This window comes from Vicugna pacos, chromosome 22, assembly GCF_048564905.1.
Source record: "Vicugna pacos chromosome 22, VicPac4, whole genome shotgun sequence".
Lineage (NCBI taxonomy): Eukaryota > Metazoa > Chordata > Mammalia > Artiodactyla > Camelidae > Vicugna > Vicugna pacos.
In genome coordinates, this window is record NC_133008.1 from 20,294,101 (window position 1) to 20,318,380 (window position 24,280).

Consider the following 24,280-nt stretch of genomic DNA (forward strand, 5'->3'; position numbering starts at 1 on the left):
GCCAAGTTTGCCCAGAGTCCATGCTCTTAAGGTTTTTGAAGTAGGTCATCCCCCTGGTCCATTGACTATCACCCAGAGTCTCCCCAGGGGTACTCACTTGAAAGCACACATTTAACATTTTCAATACTTTTTTCCACACATATGTAGCAAGTAGCAGGAGGAATAAAGGCAGGCTTAGCCAGCTCCCTGGGGAGGAGGAATTTCAGCTGCTCTTTGCTGCCTTGCTTCTCCTTTACGTCTTCAGTGCAAAAAAGATTTCTGAATATGGGTAGAAGTGTCTTCTGACTCTATACTATAGTATTTCTCAAATGTATTGGACAAAGATGTTGAGGAGAGTGGTAAGAAAAAAATCTGTGTTGCAATATCAGATAAGATCAGAAGACAACAGGTTACCAGTTTTCAAATAGAGTGTCCTGCACAATTTCTCTGGTACTTTAATAAGCCCCAAGGAGGAAAGGGGGCAGGTACTAGGACGTAGGACTTCTAAATATTTAACCACAGAAAACGTTTGATTCCGAGGAACGTATCCCAGGAATTCTGCAAGAGAGGTGGGATCACAACTTAGAAATTTGTCTGAAATGCCTTGCAGGTGTTTAGGATGAATCATACTCATCACAGGGAGAAACTCTTTCAAATATACATGCAGCCTTCCCCTTATCACCAAATTGTAATTCGCCGGGACTAAGGGAGGGGTCTGAGGCATGCATTTTTTTTTAATTTATTTTTTTTAATGGAAGTATAGTCAGTTACAATGTGTCGATTTCTGGCGTACAGCATAATGTTTCAGTCATGCATATGCATACATGTATCTGTTTTCATATTCTTTGGGCATGCATATTTTTAAAATATTCTCCCAGGTGATCTTAATATGAACCTACCATCATGTCCTTGAAAATCTATACAAGGGAGGGAAGGTGCTACTTCCAAAAAAGCACTCATCGCAATCATGAGAACAAAACCGCCACCTGTGAGCGTCTTACGTGTGCTCGTGCCTTGCTGGCATTGTCATTTGTCCTCATGACCATCCTGTGAGGTGGGTGTTACTACTGCATCTGATGGATGAAATGCCTGAGGATTTTTAAACACCTGCAAATATGGTTTGTTTGGAAATTTATTACCTTCAATAATAGATATTCATGGCTTTCATTGGCTTGTTACTCTTGTTGGCTGTGAGACTTTCACCTTTCCAGAAGGGTTTTTTTGTGGGGTTTTTTTTTTTTTTTTTGCTAATCACAGAGATTTCTAGAAACTCCCAACCCTACACCATTTGCCACACCCATGTTCACCAGGATGTTCTGTTAATTCACAGTCAATAAGACCAGCATTTCTCAAGCCGGAGTCCGCCAAACCCTTATCTCAAGAGACAGTTCTTGAAAAACAAGGTCCATGGTCAAGTCTGATAGGGAGGCCAGTGTCCTGTGGACCCGTCCTCGGGGAGGTTCCAGTGTACCGTCAACACGGTAAGGTCTCAGAGAAGATCTGGAGGGAAGAGGCCAATTAAACTTTCTTTAACCTTGAGCTTCCCAAACTTACTTAACCTTGGGACCATTTGTGGCACAATAGTTGTCAGCCTTCCTATGGAAATTTGAGGAACATGTTAGTCTGCATGGTACGGAACGCACACGATCACGGCAGGTGAGGAGTGACGAGGAGGCCGACCGTCCTCATGGCGTAGGCAGCTCATTCTTCCCTTCCCGTCCAGGGTCAGACGACATGACACACCTGAAAGAGCTTCTCCAAAGGCTCTTCCTCCTGCGACACCACATGTCATTCTCAAGGCTGCCGAGGAGTTAGCTTCAAAATCCTCTCCTCAGACTGCAACGTGGACCACATCAGGTTTTTTGGTTTGGTTTTTCAACTGGAACTTTGATTGTGATAGGCTCTCTTTGAATTCACAAAATTATTGACCTATTCTTGATATTTATTCGCACCTCCCGTTGCTGGGCAAAAGGCAGAAAGAGAAGGAATGCAAAATGAGGACTATGGTAAGGTCTGCCAAGCAGACAAGAGGACTTCACCAGAGAATTAAATGGCACAGTTTTCTCTTTGGGGATATTGTGAAACCTGAAATCTCTTCTTTAAAGGGATTTCCAAGATGGGCATTTGGAATTTAACACCTGAAAAGTATGTGCCACTTATTTTGGTAGATGGAACAGTTACCAAAGCCCAAGAATCAGAAGTGAATTCTTGTAGTTAGTTTTTCAGAGCAATCATCCTTATTACCTTTTATCAAAACCATTGAAGCCCAACTGTTCCCGAAGGCTGTCAGATCATTTCCCAGTGATGACAAGGAACTTGCTCCACCAACGAGACACGAACTAGAATCTTCAGCATCACCTGGGAGCTTGTCAGAAATGCAAGCTTTCAGTTCAGTGGGAAATGTAGTTTCCTGGTGGATTTTATCACGAGACCTACCCTTCACGGGCTGTTCGGGATTTCCTTTAAGAATGATACTTAGTCCTTCTTGCAGTTTGTGTTTCCCTCTGTGTTTGGCTTTGATCTCTCAAACCCATTTCTTTCATGTGGAAGAAAAAGGTGTCACCAGGAAACCTATGTTTATACCCCTACCCCCTAGACAGTGACTGGGAAACTTCCCTGTTGTCTGGCTTAAAACGTCCCAGGCAGAGGGGCTGATCAGCCTGGTTGGTTTCGTGTGCCCCCCACCCGCACCCCAGCCCAGTTAACTCTGGCCAGGGGGAAGGATTCTGTCCCTGGCATCCTCTGGTTAATGGCTGATACTGGCCTATGAGGCAGAAGAGCCCCAAACAGCACAGCAGTAAATACCCATTGCGTCTGTTCTGCATCGGGGCTACGTAAGCCTAACTGAGCACAACCACGGTCATCTGTGCTTAAGGAAAGGGGCCCAATGTCCTCTCTCCTGCAGCCCCCAGTGGCATTCCCTCTCCCTAAAAAGCCCCTTCCTGTCTGCCCTTCCTCTGCCTGGGCGGCAGTCTCTAGAAGGTGCCTGCAGTGAATCCCTCCTTTGTGCTGCCAGAGACTGTTCTCGCAGCTCTCAACCATGGTGCCTCGCTCTTTGTAGTTCATTCGGTAAATTCAGTTACTCGGCCAATGCCTGGTGAGGTCCTTCTGTTGCCAGACACTGCGTTAGGATTTGTCACTGTTGTTGCTATTATGGGGATGACACATTATGATCCTATCTTCATAAGTAACTTTGTATAGAGTTCCTCAAACTGGAATTCATACTCTCTTCTTTGTGACCTCTTTTGCCCAAAATGTGAGGAATGAAACGTTGGATCTCGTGTCACCGTCTTGCATCTCAGTTATCCACAGCAAGAAAAAAATGTGTACAGAAAAGTGTGTCTGTGCAGTGCTGGCTTCAGGCGCCACTGCCCACCTGGTGGCGGCCGCCTATATTCACAGCATCCCGCAATCACAAGTACTGACTGAATGCCTTCTTTGCGCCAGGTGCTGTAGTGTGCCGGGGGGCGGGGGGGGTGTGGACAAGAGAGATACAGGCTCCAACAGGGAGTGAAACAGACAGTTCTTAACAAACAATTTCACAATTAATTGATTCCTTTTAGGAATGACAGAAGAAATCATTCCTCTTCCTGTATTTGCTTCACACGCAACTTGTGTCTTTGATATTGGAAAATGTCATGGGGCAGATTTCAAAATCAGATTTAGTGTTAGCTCTCAATAAGAATCAGAGTATTTGTCCTCTTAGAAAAAGGGAACACAGACTGGAAGGAAGCCTGAGGTAGAGTCTTTCTCCCGCAGCCCTCCAGCCCACCCTGTGCGCTTTTAGGGGAGTCACTGGGCAGGCAGGGAGACCCAGGCTGAGGCATATGCAGACAGTTTCCTCACCTGAACCGGAGGAAAGTACCTTCCAGGCACCCTGTTGCAGATTATCTTGGAGAGAACTTTGACCAGGAAGCAGAAGGGTTATCAAGTGCTGGTCACTCTCATTAGTTTTCAGACAGGATTCCCAGAAGCCAGAGAGTTCATCTGCATGCCAGGGAGGAAACCTCAGTCCCTTCACTCAGCAGCTGGGGCATGAAGAGCACTGGATTTTACCATTTATCCAAACTCGTACGCTTCTTTTAAAAAGTTTAAAAGCCACTTTAAATAGTGCTCTTCTAAGATTGCAGTGCATCCCTTGTGTAGCAGCATGAATGGGCATGGGCTGTGTCCCCCAGGACCCCCAGTCCTTGCAGCGTCCATGTGAGCTCGTGAGCCCATGCAGAGTCCGCAGATGGGTTACTGCTACTGCGTCACCCTCACCCCACCGTTGGCGGGGGGAATGGGAATGTAGAAGAGGACGCTGGGAGCTTCACAGAACCTTGGCGTTCCCTGCTTCCACTCTTTTTCTCATCCATCCCTGGCTCAGAGTGAAAACACAATAATTAAATGCATTCTGTGTTGGAGGAAAGGGTTTTGTTGATTTCTCCTTCTTTAATTCACAGAATCTCTTTTTTTTTTTTCTATTCTTTAATGCATTTAGTTCTTTTATGGTGGTGGTTTTTCTGTTCTTTTTCTTCCAGTTTCATTGAGATGTAATTGACCGACAGGGTTGATTCAGCTGAAGGTGTGCAGCAAAATGATTTGTGCAGCATACATCATGAAATGATTACTACAATGAGCTCAGTGAACATCCCTCATCTCATATAGATACCAAATAAAAGAAAGAGGAAAAAATTTTTTTCCTTGTGAGAAAGACTCTCAGGATTTACCCTCTTTTATCAACTTTCATGTATAACGTTACATCAGCGTTCATTGGATTAATCATGTTGTACCTTCCATCCCTAGTACTTATTTATCTTGTAACTGCAAGTTGGTACCTGTTACTGCCATTTCCCCCTCCCACCACCTCCCACCTCTGGTAACCATAAATCTGATCTCTTTTTCTATGACTTTATTCAGTTGGTTGGTTGGTATTAAAGTGTAATTGACCTGCAGCCACAACACTGTGTTCATGCTGGTGTATAACATAGTGATTCGATATTTCTGCACATTACAAAATGATCACAAGTCTAGTTACCATCTGTCCTTATACAAAGGTGTTACATTATGACTGGCCATACTTGCCATGCTGTACGTTTCAAATCTGTGACTCATTTAGTATTTCTCAACTGGAAGTTTGTAATTTTTAATCTTTATCACCCATTTTACTCTTCCCTCTACCCCCATCCTCTCTGAACCTATTTGTTCTCTGTATCTATGACTCTGTTTCTGTTTCGTTATGTTTGTTTATTTGTTATGTTTTTTTAGATTCCACATGTAAGTGAAATCATACAGTACTCGTCCTTCTCTAGCTAACATTTCACTTAACATAGTACCCTCTGGGACTACCCATGTTGCCACAAATGGCAAAATTTCTTCTTTTAAGGCCGAGTAATATTCCATTGTACATATATCTCATCTTCCTTATCCATTCATCTATCAATGGACACTTAGGCTGTTTTCATATCTTGGCTATTGTGAATAATGCTACAGTGAACATAGAGGTGTATCTGTCTTTTCAAATGAGTGTCTTCATTTTCTTCAGAAAAAAACCCGTGAGTGGAATTGCTGGATTATTTGGTAGTTCTATTAATTTTTTGAGGAACCTCCATGCTGTTTTCCACAGTGGCTACACCAATTCACATTCCCACCAGTAGTGCCCTAGGGTTCCCTTTTCTCCACAGCCTCACCAACACGTGTTGTTTTTGTCTTTTTGATAATAGCCATTCTGACCCATATTTGGTGCTATCTCAGTGTGGTTTTGATCAGCATTTCCCTGGTGATTAGTAGTATTGAGCATCTTCATGTGTCTATTGGCCCATCTGTATGTCTTCTTTGGTGAAAAAAAATGCCTATTCAGGTCCACTGCCCATTTTTAATCAGCTTGTTTGATTTGTTGAGTTTGAGTTGTATGAAGTCAGGTTGGTTTTTTTGTTTAATATTTTGGATCGTCTCAGATATATCATTTGCAGATATCTCCACCATGCAGTAGGCTGCCTTTTCATTTTGTTGATAGTTTCCTTCCCTGTGCAAAAGTTTTTCAGTTTGATGTAGTCTCATTTGTGTGTCTTTGCTTTTGTGTCCCTTGCCTTAGGAAACAGATCCAAAATGACACAGCTAAGACTGATGTTAAAGAATGCACTGCCTATGTTTTCTTCTAGGAGTTTTGCAGTTTCAGGTCTTACAGTCAAGTCTTTCATCCATTTTGAGTTTATTTTTGTATACAGTGTGAGAAAGCAGTACAGGTAAATTATTTCACATGTAGCTGTCCAGTTTTACCAGCACCATTTATTGAGTCGACTGTCTTTCTCCATCATGTATTCTTGCCTCCTTTGTCATTTCTGTGCCCTCTATTCTGTTCCATTGATCTATGTGTCTGTTTTCGTGCCAGCACCACACTCTTTTGATGACCTTGGATTGTAGTGTAGTTTGAAATCAGGGTGTGTGACCACCTCCATTTTTGTTCTTTCTCAACATGGTATTTGGTTATTCTGGGTCATTTGTGCTTCCATACAAATTGTAGAATTGTTTGTTCTAGTTCTGTGAAATATATCATTGGTATCTTAATACAGATTACACTGGATCTCTAGAGCACACTGGGTGGTGTGTCATTTTAACATTAATTCTTCCAAGTGGCGCTTGCCAACACCGGTGTCTCCCTGGAAGAAGGAGCTCCCGAAAATGGCTGTCAGCAGCATCTGTCTCCCCAGAGGGATTCCAGTGGCCTCTGGTCTCTCTGGGAAGCTCTCCAAGATTAGTGAGTGCTTCTGACCCAGGCTCCTTTCAAATTACTGCCTCTGCTCTGGGTCTCAGAGCGTGTAAGATTTTGTGTGCACATTTTGAGAATGGAATCTCTGGTGAACAAGCCCCACTGGCCTTCAAAATGAGACATTCTTAGGACTTGCCTTCCTCATGCAGGGCTCCCGGGCTGGGAGCCTGACGTGGAGCTCAGAGCCCCTGCTCCTTGGGGAGAAGCTCTGCAGTTGTGACTGTTCCCCCATTTGTGGGTTTCCTACCTGGGGGTGTGAGTCTTGACTATACCACATCACGGCCTCTCCTGTCTCACTGTGGTTCCTTCACTAGACCTTCAGTTTTGAAAAAATCTCTTCTGCTAGTCTTCAGGCCATTCTCATTGATAGTTGCTCTAAATGATTATTATTTGGTGTGCCTATGGGAAGAGGTGAGCTGAAAGTCTTTCCCACTCCACCGTCTTGCTAACAGAATCTTCCTTGAGTGCTCCCGTAAGTCGGTGGAGGGGTTTCAAAGTGGTGTAAGACATACTTCCTGTCCTCCAATGGCTTAGGAGCTATTTTTTTTAACATAAATACCCTTGGTGACTATGAAAAAAATTTTTGATAATCCTAATGCCCGAAACCCTCCACCATGAAAGTGGTTGTCCTTTCAGTGTCCACTAGTTAAGAAAATAAATTAAAACAAAAAGCTACTGTGAATGTGGTGACCTATTTAAGTGAATTTGTACTTCTTGATCTCAGGAATTCCTACAGAAATTTGAAAACCATGTATGTGTGAGAGTTATTTTCACTCTGTCTGCAGACAGCATGTTGGTTTATTTGGGGATTTATAGACATGTTCCAGTGCTTCATCTACCAATTGGCTTATAGAAACAGCTTGGTATTTGACAATTAAAAATGTAAAACATTTTAAGTTCCATGTGAGTGGTATGGATATTACAAATGCTCTAGGCTCAAAGAAAGGAGAAATCGCTATGGTCTGTGGTAGACAGATGGGTCCTTAAGGGGTATAACCCTTCAGCTTGGCAATGAAGGTGTAAGAGAATTGTCAATGTGGAAAACTTGCGAAGAAAGCGTGAAAAAAGGCCCAGAGGGGTTGCTCTAGGGGAAGACAGAATTAAATGCTTACATCAGGCGAAAAACAAGCACAAACTTTAGCATCAAATAAACCTGGGTGTCCATGAGCTGTGTGACCTTGGGCAAGTTCCTTAGCATAATCAACAATCAGTTTTCTCTTCTATAAAATGGGACTAACCTGTCCCAGACACGTCACAGGAGATCTGGGAAGATCAAATAAGATCAAGTATGTAAGGGGCAACATTTTGTGAACTGTGACTTTAAATTTAAAAGTAAATAAACATCTTTATTTTTTGAAGGTCCAGATATGCCCAATAGACTGAGTAGGCCACTGTGTCGATTGCAATTCTTTGTTGGCAAGAACAGAAATGATTCTGGCTAACTTAAGCAAAATAAGATTATTGCAAAAATGTGGTGAAAGGTGGGATGGAAGGGGGGAAGCACACAGTATGACTCACAGAATCAAAGGAAATCTGAAGATCCAGGCTCAGAAACAAGGACCAGGAAACATCACTGCCACAGGAGAATGCTGCTAGCAGCAATTGCTTAATGGTCTCATTTGTTAGGTGAGGGAGTATCTCTCACCCTGTTGGCTTCAGGTTGCTCAGCCTTTCCAGTGGCCCCAGGAGGATATAGCCTTCTGTATCTAGGGCATAGGGCAGTGAGGAGTACCTTAACCCCGAGAGTCATTCATTGCACACTAACACTTGGCTCACTTTCCTTCGATTTCGTAGATAAGACCATTGACACGTGGAGCTAAACTGGGAACTTTGAGTTGTTTTATGGCTACCGTAATTGATTTGTGTCAGCAACCTTTTCCTTCTCTCTCATTCTCTCTTCTTCACATATACTGTGAGAATTCGATAAATGCTTGAATACATGACTGCATGAATGGATGGATGGATGGATAGATGGGTGGATAGGAGACTAGTCTGGCCCATGTGGGGATCGAAGACTTTGGCTATATTTTTTATTTTTTTAATTAATTGAGCCAAAGAATTTCCTTGCAAGAAGCAATCCCATTCCCATGAATTAAAGATTTGTACCTGGGGCTTTTCCTAATTATGTGCGCCGGTCTTTACAGAGGTTTTCTTTGTTATCTCTTCATCCATCACCTTTCAGTATTTACATTCATAATATTACCCTCTCCAGTACTAACCTTACCTCACCAAGTCTTTATGGTGTGCCTGTTAACACAAGGTATTACGGGAGATGCTCCAGAGGAAGTTTGACAGTCTACTAGGGGGAACAGAGATCTGGACACATCGGTGTTAAATGAAGGCATGAGAGTTGGTGTGGAAACATGTGAAAAGGAGCAATTTTGTTGGCTGAAGTGAAATGGTCTATGTAGACTTGGGCAGGTTTCACAGAGGAGGTAGCAAAGAAATTTGCTAAAAAAATAGTAATAATTCTCAAAAGAATGTTCTCTATCTAGACAATGTAGCATCTTAACTTCTACTCTCTGAAGGTACCCTGCTTCAAAACACAAATATACCAGGGAGGAGAGTATAGCTCAGTGGTAGAGTGTGTGCCTAGCATGCATGAGGTCCTGGGTTCAATCTCCAGTACCTCCATTAAATAAATAAATAAAATAAAACTAATTGCCTCCTCTCCTCTCCTCAAAAAATGCAAGTTTACCTGGAAAAGATAACATAGGACATTGCTTATTAGTCGTAGTAATTTTATATACATTCTCTACTGTATATTAAAAATGAATTTTTTTTTCATTATCAATCTCCTTTCTTTTTTAGCCTTAGGATAGTAGATATATTGCAAGAGCGGCCCACCATGCGTATGCAGTAGTTTCTGTGGTATGGAGTGATATATACAAATTTCTCTCATTACATGTAATTAAGAACCCCCAGTCATAAAACCTAAATGTTTTCCAATTGAATAGAAAGAAGATAGGAAAAAAAAAACTTGTCCTGCCCTTTCCCAATGGATGGATAGGATAGAGGGTGTTCTCAATCTGGGCATCTTCATTGCAAGTTAATTTAGAACTTCTAGAGTAATTCCTACTTTTACCCACACGGCAGACTTTCAGAAATGCTTGTAAAGATTTCTGGTTGTCACAACTGAGGGAAAGAGGGGAGGGTGCTACTGGCATCAAGTTGGTAGAGGCCAGGAATACTGCTAAACATAAAAGAATTGCCCAGCCCAACATGTCAAGAGTGCCGAGGGTGAGCTACCCTGGTCTAGAAATGCCTTGACCTGCCCACCAACCAGATGCAGAGACTAGAGAAAACAGAGGGAGCCAGCGCAAAACCTTTCATGGAACGTAAAAACAAATCCTTTAGGAACAAAGAAATTTAAAAAAAAAAAAAACATTGAATAGAGGTAAATCAAAGGTCAGCAGGACAATATTATGTAATTTATTTTTTGATTCTTCCTTATTTGACTCAAGTTAAGAAGAATGGTAGTGTTGGTGATAATGATGATGGTTTCCAGGCACTGGCGTTTGCTTAGATTTTTTATTGAGATGTAATTGACATATAACATTATATTAGTCCTAGGGATACAAGGTAATGATTTGCTGTGAAACAATCACCACAGTCAGTCACCAAACATCGTTGCAGTTTTCTTTCCTATGATGAGAACTTTTAAGATCTTCTCTCATAGCAACTTTCAGAAAAGCAATACAGTATTATTAAAGGGTCACCATGTTGCACACTACATTCCTTTTTTATTTTTTAACTGAAAATTTGTAACTTTTGATCCCCTTCACCCATTTCACCCACCCATCACTCCCTGCCTCTCTGACAGTAAGATTCCACATGCAGCTGACCCTTGAACAACATAAGGGTTGGAGTGCCAACCATCCACACAGTGGAAAAGTCGAGTCTAATTTATGATCAGCTCGCTATATTCACAGCTCAGCGTCTACAGTTCAGCCAACCACAGATCGGGTAGTTCTGTAGTATATGCTATTTTTAAAGTCTGTGTAAATGGATCCACACGGTTCAAACCCATGTTGTTCAAGGGCCAACTATATATGGACTTCATGTATTGTACCAGGTACTTCAGTCATAGGAAGTGCAAAGGAGCATAGAAAAGGAAATAGGGCCAAAAGGAGATCTTAAAGGCTGAATCTTTTCATCTTTCCTTTGGGCATCGAAATAACACTGTGGTTTAAGAGAGCAGACTGTGTGGCATCAGAAGTCCAGAGGTTAAAGACTGTCTTCTGCTGTGCTATAGCTCCAAGTCACTGGGAAAATTTACTGAGTTTCCCTAAGCCTTAGTTCCTTTATGTCTGAAATAGAGATAATAATAGTACTTATTTGATAGAGTCATTGTATGAATTCAAAGGAATAGCATTTGCAAAATATTTAGTTGTTTTTGACACATAAGCATTCAATAAGTGCTGTAATATAATAATAATGATGATTAGAAATTAATGATGAGAACAATGACAAGGACTATGAGGAAAATGACGACTGGCTTTCGATTCCATTTATGTAAGTTGCAGTCCTGGCTCTGTTACTCACCAATCATAAGACAGGTTGCTTTATTGAATCTCCATTTACACTTCTGTCCAAAGCCCTTGAGGTCACTGTAAGAACTTTATGACAGGTGTCTGGCGCATAGTAAGGGATCAGGATGGGTGCATCTGGCCTGAAAAACTGCACAGACATGCTCTCTTCTCTGGAAAGGGTTCATCTTTTCCTGTACCCTGATAGCTCCCCAGGGCTTCCTGCCTGTTAGTGAGACTTTCATCCAGGACATTTCCTTAGATAAAAGGCTGAGTCAGAAAGAAAAGTCGGTCAGGTGGACTTCATCCACAAGTTAAGAAATGCTGGGGGGTCGGAAGCAGGGAGTCAGAAGTGAATCGGGGACAGGAGGTGGGAAGGGATAAATTTGGGAGTTTGAGATTTACAAACGTTAGCCACTATATATAAAAATAGATTTTTTTAAAAGGTTCTTCTGTATAGCACAGGGAACTAGGTTCGATATCTTGTAATAAGCTTTAATGAAAAAGAATATGAAAACAAATATATGTATGTATATGCGTGACTGGGACATTGTGCTGAACACCAGAAATTGACACATTGTAACTGACTGTACTTCAATTAGGAAAAAAAAAAAAGGAAAAAGAAGTGAATCAGAAACTCCTAAACAAGGTTAAAATAAGGAGGCTGACAGAGTTGTAGGGCTTGGCAATTCCTCCCACCACTCCCATCCTTGGGCTCTCCTAGCCGCTCCCTGGAGTGAGTTACAGCAAATCCTTAAAGCAGGTGACCCTGAGGGGTTGTCTGGAGAGAGCAGGGCACATGCGCCCCTCCCACGGCACATCTTGGGGAGGGAAGGAAGGAGCCTGGGGACAGGAAGCTAAAAAGGGTGAAGTCACCTCTCCATGAAGACAGGGAGACAGAGCATCTGGGGCCAGTGCCCAGAAGAGGAAAAGAACAAGGGAGACTTCAGGGGGAAGGTCACTGGGGAGGCCCACTGAGGGATGAGAGAGGTAAACGTCACCACGGCCAGGCTCTACCAGGTATGATCAACCAGATGGCAGTGACTCCCTGCAGCAGGACCCTTAGCTCCCAGACCCCGCTGCCACTCCTGTCTGAAATGAGTTTGGATTTAGAAGGCCACCCAAGAGCCAAGTGGGATGGATCCGGAGGGAAGCCCACGGCTTCATCAGCGCACAAAAGCAGCTGACAAATTATGTTGTGATTTGTCATCATCTCAGAACTCGGCAAGTGCTTGTCCCTGAAGGAATCAATACTTGCAGGGAAAGGGGCTGTATTTTTAGAAACTCCTGCATGGGTAATTGATTTCAAGTGAGTGGAGAGTTTATTTATATTGGCGCCCCCGCAGAACCAAGGGGCAGTATATTTACACGAAGCCAGAAAATGCTATCGTTGCTTCTAATCCGTTCACCCCTGTGAGCAGCTGTTCCTTGAAGCTTTTGGTGATAAATTCACTCCTCCTACTAAAACCTCTACCCCGGGAACCATTTCCCATCCCACCTTTAGCAAGGCATGTTACACACTTCTCAAAACTTTTCCACATGATTCTGTCTTCCAGGGCACAGATGAGATGGGCCAGGGGCAGGGCGGGTGGTACTAGTCCCCTTCTACAGATGAGAAAACTGAGGCTCAAGAGTTGAATGTACTGTTAGCCAATGGGGGGTAGAATTAGAAAGCAAGATCTTCCCACCCCTAGTTGTGTTCACCACTCCCTCCCCACTGCCACCCCACCCTGCACTGGACTCTAAGAGATTATGCAACTGAAATACCTAATGACAGAGAAAAAGTAAAGAGTCAAGAATGTGTTTAAAATGCTTTGCTGCAAGAATGTTCACCCCGTGGGCAGTGTGCTGTACAATGCAGAACAGAGGGTCTGCAGTCAGAGTTGTATTTGAATCCCAGTCCTGGTATGACCATGGGCAGCCTACTTAACCCTTTGGAGTCACAGTTTACCCATCTCTAAAGAGGAGACAGTCCAAGTTCTTACTTCATAGAATAATTGTAGACCTGAAAATAAATAGTATTTGTAAAGTTCTTCTCACAACATCTGGCAGAAGTAAGAGTCCAGTAAATGCTACTTATTTTGTTTTGTTAGCTACTGTTTTCACTGCATTTTTGCAACAGCAAAACAGTTGAAACAGTGTCACTGTTCAGTAGTGAAATGATTAAATGAAATATGGTGGCATTCATGCAATGGGTTTCTATTAAGGTGTTGAAAAAGATGTAGAAAATTTTAATAACATGTATAAATGTTCAAGATATGTGAACATGAAATCTCATTTTTAAAATGCATTAATGTGTGTGTGGCCATACATAAATGTGTGTGTAGGTGTATGTATATATTTTTAAAACCCTGGAAGTACTATATACACAAGAATATTAACTGTGAATAGCTCTTGGTGGTGTGATTTAAAATCTCTGCTTTTTGATCATTTATTTCTGTGCTGCCCAGTGTGGTAGCCACTAGCCACATGTAGCTATTTATCTTGTTTTAGTTAAAATTAAATAAAATCTTAATAAAATTTAAAAATCTGTTCCTCAGTCGTACCACCATATTTCAGTCGCCACATGTCAGACGGTGCAGACTCCAAACATTTCCATCACTGCCATAAGTTCTACGGGGCAGAGTGGGTCTGGAGACGCACACCCCCGCCTGCAGGAGAAACGTGGTCTGGGCAGGGCTCTCCCTCTGCTACGTGTCCCACTTTTCATTTGCATCTACTTTCTCCTCCTTAATGAGGGTTTAACTTTCTCTTCTGACACGCTACAACTGTCACCAGTGTGACAAAGCAGGGATGACCTTATTCACAATGGTTCTAACTATGATTAGCTATCCTGATGATCTGATTAAAATGAGATCCTTCTGACTTAATAACTCACAGCCTCCTGTCTCTCCCCCAGGAGGTGCAGTTCCAGCCGGAACGTTTCCACAACACCATCATCTGTGAGAAACCCAACAACCACCTCAACAGATTCAGGGGATATATGTAAGTAACGTCCGTGTGCGGCTAGTGAGTATCTCCTCTGCAGCTCGAAAACATTTTTTCTTGAAATGGCCAAACATAAATATCTGAGCCCAAAGAAATTTCCTTTTATCATAAAAAAAAAAAAGGGCTGGAGCAACCTAACTAAATTGGAAAAACTTGCTTTTTTTTTTTCCCCCTGGAGTGAAAGTTAATCATCTCACCGGGTTAAATTCACTAATAGTTTTTTCAGAACTTTGGGGAAACAACATCAAAATAAAGACCACACTCTGATTCAAGGAAAGTAAATATGATTGAATTTAGATCCGTTTTTTGAAAGTCTGTATTACATTATAGGGAAGAATGGGGACTTTGGAGTTTGAAAGACCTGGGTTTGAAACCAGGCTCTCTCACAAGCTGTGTGACCTTGAGTAAATTAATTAACCTCTCTGGGCCTTGGTTGCCACATCTGTTAAAAAAAACACTGTAATAGCTACATCAGAGGATTTTTCTTTAAGAGTTGATCACATGCAGATCACAGAAACTGGCACAGAGTAAACAGTTACTGGGGCTACTGCTCTTGGCCATTATTGTTGTTACAGTCCCTGAACTTTGGTTCAGCCTGAGAATTATACCATAATTCTGCTCCCACGTCTGACTACTGGTCTTAGCACAGAAAAGACCGAAAAAGCGATGATAACAGATGTCGATAAACGCCCTTATCAGGGCTTTAACAGTTTTAGAGGACTTCGCAGATCATCTCATTTAATCTGCAGAACACAGGGAAGTGAGAACTATGATTCCCATTTTTCAGATGGGGGGTCTGATGATGTAAGGTGTCTCAAGATTCTCCCAAAGGCACACAACGGCTACAAGACAAAGCCAGGACTTCCATCCAGGTCTTTTCACTCCAACCCCTGTGCATTTTCCATCATCTGCACACAGAGTTCAGACATGTTAGGGCTTCTTCTCTGCCAGTCGGGCCTGCAGCGAGACTTAGGAAGGCTTCCTGGGAGGCAGATGTCTTTGTTTTCCCTCCATCCGTGTTTCCTTAGGCTGCATGGGATGTTATGAAGAGCAAGATAAGAGGGGAAAGGGTAAGAACAATACAAGATAAATAGCAGCTATTCAGGGCTTTTCAGAAAGCTCAGGGAAAGCAGATGGAGACTGCGGAGAAGGGCACGAGCCCCTGGGGGAGAGGAAGATTCATTGCCAGCATCTGGCTAGGTAGAGCTTGCCACCTGCCCCAGCAAAGAGCCCATCCCTCATGCCCAAGTTTTGTGGACTTGGTTCATCCCAAGACACCCCTGCCTGGAGCCATCCTCCTGTCTTCTTGAGAACAGCCTCACTGCTGGATTTCTATTAGTGGTCCTTTCCCCCTCAAACAGCTCATGCCAGCAGCCAGACTTTCTAAGTTTTATCCTGGGCTCTGTCCCCTCATCCCAGACAGAACTTTCCCAGCTCTGTTCCACCCCCAGCACCTCCTCTTCCTGCTTGCTGCCCCTAGAGACAGCTTCCCCCATCTACCTGAGCCCAATAGATGAGCCCAAAAAGTCAGGTTGGTTCGCCCAGGAGCCGACCTGTGGGATGCTGGCCAATTTTCCACCGTGGTCCTACATCCCTGCCACAGCCCAGCACCCAGAGATGGTCTGCAGTCTCTTCCTGAGCAAACCCCTGGGTCTGATGCCTCCAGGTTTCCAGAAGCTTCTTTGGGTCCCCTTAATTTAGGCTACCCAGGCTAGCTAGAAAATGAACAGCTTTTCATTCTCTGAAGAGTACTGATCTCAGATTTGAAAATACAACTTGGAAACAGTAAGATCTCTACAGAGCAGTGGTTCTCAAACCCCCTCCCCTCCTCTCTATCAGAGGACCTTTGCAGTGTCTGAAGACCCTTCTGGTTGTCACAGCTGCGGAGGGATGCTGCTGGCATCTAGTGCGTAGAGGTCAAGGATGCTGCTCGGCGCCCTACAAGGCACAGAGCAGTCCCCTCAACAAAGAATGATCCCGCCCCAATTGTCATTACTGCCGAAGTTGAGAACTCCTGCTCTCGAGTCAGTTACATGAAGCATCCCTGCAAACGGAGCACTCGATAGAAGAGCTGTGAGGTCGCTAATCCCTCATCCCATCCACTGAGAAAGGGGCAGTGTGACCCGGAGAAGTAGAACCCGCTGTCATTCGTTATCGCCTCAGGGCATCGTAACAATGCTCTTTAAACCACTAGCTACTGACAGTGAGTCAGTCATGATTCTGTCCCAGTATCCTATCCATAGCCAGCTCCCTCTGTGTTTGGTGGGGGAGGGGGTCTTAAACTTCAGCCATTCTTGAACCACCTTTATGATTTGTATCATATTCATAAAACATGTATACTTTCCAGATTTTGAACTGGCTTTTTTTTTCTTAATTTATTGCAAAGGGAAAATTTATGTCACTGGCACTATGAACAACCAGTATCACTGCTGTAAATAAATGATTTATGGCTTTGTCACTTTCCATATATAAATTTTATAACAGGTAAGATTAATAGAATGAAATCAAAACAGTTATCATTATATTCGAACTGCAGGCTATTACTTGCCAAAGCCGCCTCTGTGTTGAAAAGCTAGATAAGTAAGTGCTAGAAAAGGGTTAATGAAATACTAAGACATTTCCTTGTTAGAGTCAAAAGAGTTGCAACTGGAAATGACTCTGATTCAATGTAAGTTGAGGGGAGTGACTTTGGGAACCCTAGTGTAGTGGAAACCACAGGAGAGTTGGTGTCGGTGCCCTGGGTTCCTGAGTCCGAGAGTAACCCATGGACTAGCTGTGGAAAACTCTCTCACCCTCTCTGAGCTTTGTCTTTCTCATGAGTAAGGATAATCACCCTGCTACCTTCCCAGAGCCATGAAGAATCAAATAAAATAATGTAAGTAAATGTAGTTTATAAACACAATAAAGATTTATTATTAAAAGGCACATGGAGAGGCAGTAATGCACTCAGGAGCCAGGCTTCCTAGGTTTGAATCCCCTTTCTGCTACACAGTAGCTCTATGAACTTGCCTCAATTTTCCTATCTATAAAATGGGTATGAAACATGACCTATCTTATAAGGTCGTCATGACCATTAATTGAGTTGATGCACAGAAAACATTTACAACTGGACCTAGAGGAATAAACTATTGAAGAACCAGAAAGAGAAAAATCCCAAAGGTTCAGATTTATTAATTTTTTTTTCTGTTCTCCCCAGTGTTACAGGAAAGTTACATTCAAACTTCCTGAAAATCCCAAAGGGAGAGCATCAGGGTAGAGTAAGGGCCAGACGCCAAGCCATCACTGGTGTGGGGGACTCAGGAGCTTTTTTGTGGGGTGGAAGACTGAAGTGCTTCCTGAGGCTAGAGAAGGAAAAACTCTGAGAATCTTCTTTCAGAAACTGCCTCCTGTTGGGGAGGGTGTAGCTCAGTGGTAGAGTGCATGCTCAGCAGACATGAGGTCCTGGGTTCAATCCCCAGCACCTCCATTAACAATAAATAAATAAGTTAACTTAATTACCTCCCCCTCACCCCCCGCCAAAAAAAAGCTGCTTCCCAGGATATCGATCAAGGGCCACTGGCCCACCTCCTGTGAGGTCTGTTTATTTTACAAGGGGTGGAGCAGGAGGAGGATAGCTCAGGAGAGAGGCCAAGAGAAGGATGTGACTCAGGAGAGGAGCCTGCGAGCTGCCCTCCCTCGCAGTCTCATGTTACGAGAGGCAGGACTGTCCCGCGTCTTCTGTGGACGTGGATGTTTAGCGTGTGCGGGTCTAGACCCAGCAGCTGGGTGAGAGTCAGCCTGTGAACACGGCCTGAAGGGAGCATAGCGCCCGTCCTTACAGGGCCAGAAGCCAGTTCCTCCACACTTTGCCTTTTAGGTGGGTAAGTGATTCCATCCTTGGGGATGGGTAATTCCCCTCTAATGGTCCAGCCCCCACCCCCAGTCCCAGGAGCACTGAAGAGTTGCACTTGAACATGGAGACTAGAGTCCAAGTTAATACCATTCTTCAAAAGAGGAGGAAGAGGGTTTCTGTTCACTCACCTAATAATTCTGTGACACTAACCAGTGAGAGAGTGGTGAGGCCACCAATCGCTCCCTGTCTTTCCTCATCTCCAGGGAGCATCCTGACCAGACCAGGACCGGCTTCGGCAGTGAGAGTCTTCTGCTTCGAGGCTGCACCATCAGAAACACCGAAGTGGCTGTTGGCATTGTCATCTATGCAGGTCATTGTCCCTGGACAGCTTCTTGTGTCCCGGTCCTTTATCCTCCCTCCTCCAAATCTGTCTTCAGGGACTGCCCTGCAGGATGTTGAGCAGTATCCCTGGCTGCTTCCCGCTAGATACCATTAGCATCGCCTCCTCAAAGGGGACAGCCGAAACTTTCTCAAGACTTCGCCAGGTGTCCCCTGGGGAGTCAAGTCCCATGGTTGAGAGCGGCTGGTCTAGAGACTCAGACTCAAAGACCCGAAAGGCCAGGCTGAGCTTTCCAGGAGGGAGAGATTCAGCATGGAGGTACGTGCTCCCCACAGCAAACATTTATTGAGCCCTGACTGTGTACCAGGAACTGATTTAGGTACTTGGTGTATATCAGTTCACTCCCCCACCCCAAAGCCCACAGCCGTCATACCCCATTTTGCAGATGAGGAACTGAGGTACAAAGGGATGAATTTCCCCAAGGTCAGGAGTCTCCTGAGATTAATTCCGTGTAACCCAGGGTCAAGTACCTGCAGAGCCAAGCTCTTCCTGCCGCTAGAGCCCATGTTTTATCTGCTACAATCTACTGCCTCCCCTTTGAGCCCAAATTTTACCAAAATAACAGAGGATGTCAGGAAGTGAGGAGCAGGTGGGCGAGGAGGTAGTCCCAGGACCCCTTACACGGGGTGAGCCTGGGGCAGGCAGGAAGCTGACAGCTGTGTAACCCGCCTCATGACAGCAGCGACTTGAGTCTGACTTAATAAGCTAGAGTGTGCTCACTCCTATGGTTTGTTGTCACTTGAAATCCACAAGGCAACCAGCTAAACGCCATCAAACCACTCACTGCTGGAGCTGATATATTGGTTTTCTTTAATTTTGCACAGAAAGTATGTAAATGGTGTCTTGATTTGACTGCTAAGGGGTACAGCATGGTAATTAAAATTTAGCAGCCTAAAAGAACAGACTTTATCGAAAGACAAAGGCTGAGTTTGACTCTTAGCTGCATGGCTTGGGCACCTGGGGTTGATGGAAGGGGAAATAGACTTGGAGTCAGAATCCTGGGTCCTTCGTATGGCTCTGGTGTTAATTTATTCTTTCACTTGGAGCAGGTCCCTTCTACGCTTTGGTCTTGAGTTTCTCCCCCTGGAAAAAGAGCTGACTGAATGAGATCAGTAGTTCTAAAATTTTATTTTCCTTTCTTTGGACAAAATTTTATGCAGAACTTCAAGATAGGAGGGGAGCTGCCCAGAGTTAATGCTGGGGTGGAGGCCTTTGGCCCCTACCACTCTTGCACAAGCAACACCAACACCTTAGGTGAAGAAGTGAGCATGAATATTACTGGCTTTCAAGTACTATCCTGCCACAGGACCTTGGCATGTACTGTTCCCCAGCCTAAAGCCAATTTCTCCCAACTCTTCTGTCTCCCTTAAATGTCACCTCCTCTGAGAAGCCTTCCCTGACTACCCTCTCTAACATCATCTTTTCTTTATTAGCCCCTTGTTTATTGTCTACTTCATGGCACTTTTAACTAACTGTAATTATCTTCTTTATTTGTTTCCTTCTCTAGTTTTCACCAGCATGTGAGTCATCTGTCTTATGCCTGTATCCCACCAGCAGCCCATAATAGCATCTTTGTGCAAATTAGAAAAAGATGTCTTCCTTGAGACAGCTTCCTGACACTTGCCAGAAATGTGTCCTAAGAGATAAATCTATGACAACTACAACACGAGGGCTACCTCTAGAGTTGTGCAGTGCACAACCTACATAGTAGTTCCATCCATGCCCACCAGGGTCCAGCACTGGGGGGTGAGGCATGTGTTCAGTAAAAACCCGCTGACAAATTGTGTGATGTCCCTACAGCTGGTCTCAGAACCTCCCTGCAGCAGGACACACTCAGGTTAGAGAATGAAGGCTTTCTGGTACTGAAGTCTCCAGCGAGGAGAGCCGAGGGTATGATTCAGGCCAGAGGCAATCAGGGGCCAAGGTGAGGATCCTGTTTTCTTTCACAGGCCACGAGACAAAAGCCATGCTGAACAACAGCGGCCCTCGGTACAAACGCAGCAAGATCGAGCGGCGCATGAACACGGACATCTTCTTCTGCATCGGGCTCCTCTTCCTCATGTGCCTCATCGGGGCCATAGGTATGGCACGTTCTGGAAAGAACAACCCCACGTCATCGTTTCTTTGGGCGAGCTGCTTTGACTCAGAGTCCCCATTTCCTCATCCACAAAACGGGGTTCATTAAAAAAAAAGCAAGCCTATTCTGTGCTGTAACAGGATGCCAATTAAGTCAAAATGCAGGTGAAAGGCTCTTCACAGGATTATGTGCTCCAAATATTAGAAGGAGCACCCTTGATGTATTTGTCCTGCAAATACTTCCTGAACTCGGGCGCTCCCGTACCGTGAGAGGGTGACAGGATGACGCAGTCTCAGGACCGGTCCTCAAAGACTCATCATCCTGCAGAAAGAAGCCCAACTCAAGCCAGAATCAGAAACACGGTCTGTCCCACTCAAGGTGGGCTGCACACAGGGACTGTATCCGTTTGCTATTGCTGCTGTAGAAAGTTAACACGAACTTAGTGTTTAAAACAACGCTGGTTTGCACTGTTACAGCTCTGGCGTTGTGAAGTCCAAAATCAATTTCACTGGGTTAAGACCACGGTGTCCATAGGGCTGGCTCCCTTCTGGAGACTCTGAGAGGAGAGCTGGTCGCTTGTCTTTTTCAGTTTCTATTGGCCGTCTAGATTCCTTGGTTTGAAGCACTTTCCTTCGTCATCAAAGCACGTTACCCAATTTCCCCCCACATTTCCTTCTCCTTGTCTGTGGTGGTATCTCCCTCTGCCTCTCTTTTATAAGGACACTTGTCACTCCATCGTTGGGCCCACCTGGATAATCCAGGCTCCTCCTCCCCATGTCAAGATCCTTAACGTAATCATGCTTTGCCATCTAAATTAGCATACTCGCAGGGCTCCGGGATGAGGACGGGGACTCCTGGCGGGGGAGCATTATTCAGCCTACGACTGCATTACAGGAGCATCAGAGAAGGTAGTCTCACTAGAGCTGATTCCCAGATGCAGGAGGCGTCCACCAAAGGAGGGAGGTGGCAGGGCAGGCTGGGGCGGGCGGCTGTGAGAAGGAAGCGAGAGGTCACTCCTAGCCCTGGGGACAGCACAAGCAAAGCACAGCAATAGGAAGGAGCATCCTTTTATGCAGAGGAATGTTCGACTGTTTGGTGTGGCCAGAGCAACGCCAAGGATGGAACCCTGGTGAGAACCAGGTTGTGGCCGAGGTCTGCAACTGCTGGCTGTAGAGAGCTCCAGGAGGTGTAGACCCATGTGACCCACAGCCATTTAAGTCGCTCTTCAGAGGGGAGACAAAGAAGGGCCCTTGCTCTTACCCACTCCACTCTCTACGTCTTAACTCTAAGGATGGTTCTTAGGACCCTAGAGGAGACCCCAAAAAGGATCAGGGAGGATCCAGAGGAAGAACTCGTATGCAGAGTCCAGGACCCGCACCCCTCCGCTGACCCCACACGGACGAGCAGCGATGGTGTTCGCTCTTCACTCACTTTCATCAGAAATTGTGCCCATCACTGATTTTAACAGACGATGTCTGACATCCCGAGGTCGTCCCAGGACGCATGGAGATCTCGTGCGGTGAAGATCACTCTTCACCACAGTGAAGTCAGGTGGTGGGGATTTAGTCTTATGCGTGGCCTGGAGCTTTTTTAATGACAGCACTTCCCAGATGTGTCTAACGGCTCTCCGTGTGGGGGGCTGGCGTCAGGACAGGTTTTTCAGAGAACGTCAGACCTGGAAAGGACATATGAGATCATCTCACTGTGTCTCCCGAGAAAGGAAGTTAATGATGAAAAGGTCACACGGTGAGATGAGATACATGCGAACCAGAGTCAGCTTGGCCGAGTGCCCCAAATAGTAAGTAAACTGAGAGAGTAATGGAGAGGGGCAGGACTCTGTTCTCTCTGAGAATAACAACTCATACAGAGTGGCAGGCCTCTGCTGGCGCCTAATTTAAGTACAGCTCCTGCAGGCGGTGAAAGCTCTTGAATGAGCACCATTCTGGGGTTATTTATCACACATTTACTTTAATGGTGTAAAGTGGTGTTTCTTTTTTAATTCCCTTGAAAGTGCCCCCCTCAACCTTTCTTACCACCCAGGACCCACCTGGGCTGCAGGGCCTTGCCTGGCCTCCTCCTCCACGCAGCCTTCTCTGATTTCTCTCCTGGTCTATCTTCTGAAAGCCAGTGATCCTTACTGCGTGCCTTATATTTGGCCCTTAACCTCACGTCTAGGAGTCTGCTTTCTTCTGCCATGTCTGATGGTATTTGGCCCGATCTGCTGGGCAAGGAAGCATCCTAGGGGCTGGGCAGCATCCGCTGTGCCTTTTGTTCCCTACAGTTGCTACCCTGGGGCTAAGGGCATCATACACATCAGGGTATTCTGTTCTCACAGTAACTCCATGGAGAAGGCATTGTAACTAATTGACAAATGAGGATACTGAGGTTCAGAGAGCTCGGAAGCAGGTGCCAGGCACACTTCACCTGATCAGTTCTCCCATGATGGGGGTGGTCATCCCCATTTGCAGATAAGGAAACAGAGGGTTCTGTCTGCATCCAGTGCTGCTGTCACAAAATCTTAGAGCATTCCAGGATCTGGCATAGCACCCCTCACACTGTGGGATTTGTGTCTTTTCGTCTGGCTCCCTGACTTAGTAGGTAGCTCCTCAAAGACAAGAACTAGGACCAACTCCTTCTCGAATTAATAAATTTGGGGTAAAAGGAGGATAGGAAGGAGGCAGGAAGGAGTGGGTGAACAGAGATATGGATGGATGGATGGATGGATGGATGGATGGATGGATACATGCATGGGAGAAAAAGAGGGGCTAGGGTACAGATCCATCAAGACTTCTCAGCTATGTACTTTCTACTACACAACTAGAAAAAAAAAAAAACTCATGCCCCTTTCTCTCTTTCCAACCTCTGTATAACAGGGCTTCAACAAAATGTAAGTAATCCTCATGCTCGTCTCCTCTGGGAGGAGAGACTTAATGTCTATCAAGAGATTGAAATACAGGGTAGATGAAGGACCACTTTAGAGCTAAATGAACACACACACACACCCCTATGTTATGTAGAATAAGGATGAGTTTCTCCAAAGCATGCTCTTTTCCAGGAATAAGGCAAGGAAGGGCTGATGTAATTGACCAGTTTGGGATTAAGTGGAGATTTTGCCTCATCGCTGGCTTTGCCTCCTCTAGGTCACGGCCTCTGGAATGGGACCTTTGCAGAACACCCTCCCTTCGATGTACCAGATGCCAAGGGCAACTTCCTTCCCCTGGCCCTCGGGGGCTTCTACATGTTCCTCACGATGATTATCCTGCTCCAGGTAGGAGGCCCTCCTGAACTCGGGGCTCAAAAGACCTGTGGCCAATATCTGTACAACTCTGCAAAAGAAAAGAAAAAAAGAAAAAGAAAAGTCAGTGCTGAGCCCAAGAAAGAACTGACTGGACTGAGATGGGGAAATGTGGATTGCTTTCTTATGGGTCTTGGAAAGTATTCACCTCGGGGGTGATGTCAGGACCAGCCCTGCCTCGTGGAGGGGACCTTGGCCCCAGATAATAGCAGAGAGAAATATTTATCAGGCTTTTCTCTCCAAGAATAAGACTGCAGCCGTAAGCCATGTGTCCCTGTCCCTTTGCCAGCTATAGAACAGGTAAAACCCTCATGACCTGGGGACAACAAAAGATAACACAGCACAGAGAACTGCAGAGAACTTTCAAGCCTCAAGCACTGAGAGAAGGGAACTCCAGGTTAGTGTTCTCCCATTTGATAGATGGAGGGA

The 24,280-nt window shown here is 44.8% G+C and overlaps 1 protein-coding gene across 15 annotated transcripts in view; it reads left to right on the forward strand.

The window, feature by feature from the left end:
- The window catches only part of ATP10B (ATPase phospholipid transporting 10B (putative)), a 414,699-nt gene that overhangs the window by 330,177 nt on the left and 60,242 nt on the right, over nt 1–24,280 (forward strand). For all 15 annotated transcript variants that reach the window (XR_012063132.1, XR_012063133.1, XM_072947277.1 and 12 more), the window contains 4 exons: nt 14,159–14,244; nt 18,343–18,449; nt 20,429–20,560; nt 23,697–23,824. Coding sequence is in view for 13 of the 15 variants with exons in the window: in XM_072947277.1 (XP_072803378.1) it covers nt 14,159–14,244; nt 18,343–18,449; nt 20,429–20,560; nt 23,697–23,824 (453 nt within the window). In the remaining 2 variants the exon portion in view is untranslated. The remainder of the gene's footprint in view (nt 1–14,158; nt 14,245–18,342; nt 18,450–20,428; nt 20,561–23,696; nt 23,825–24,280) is intronic.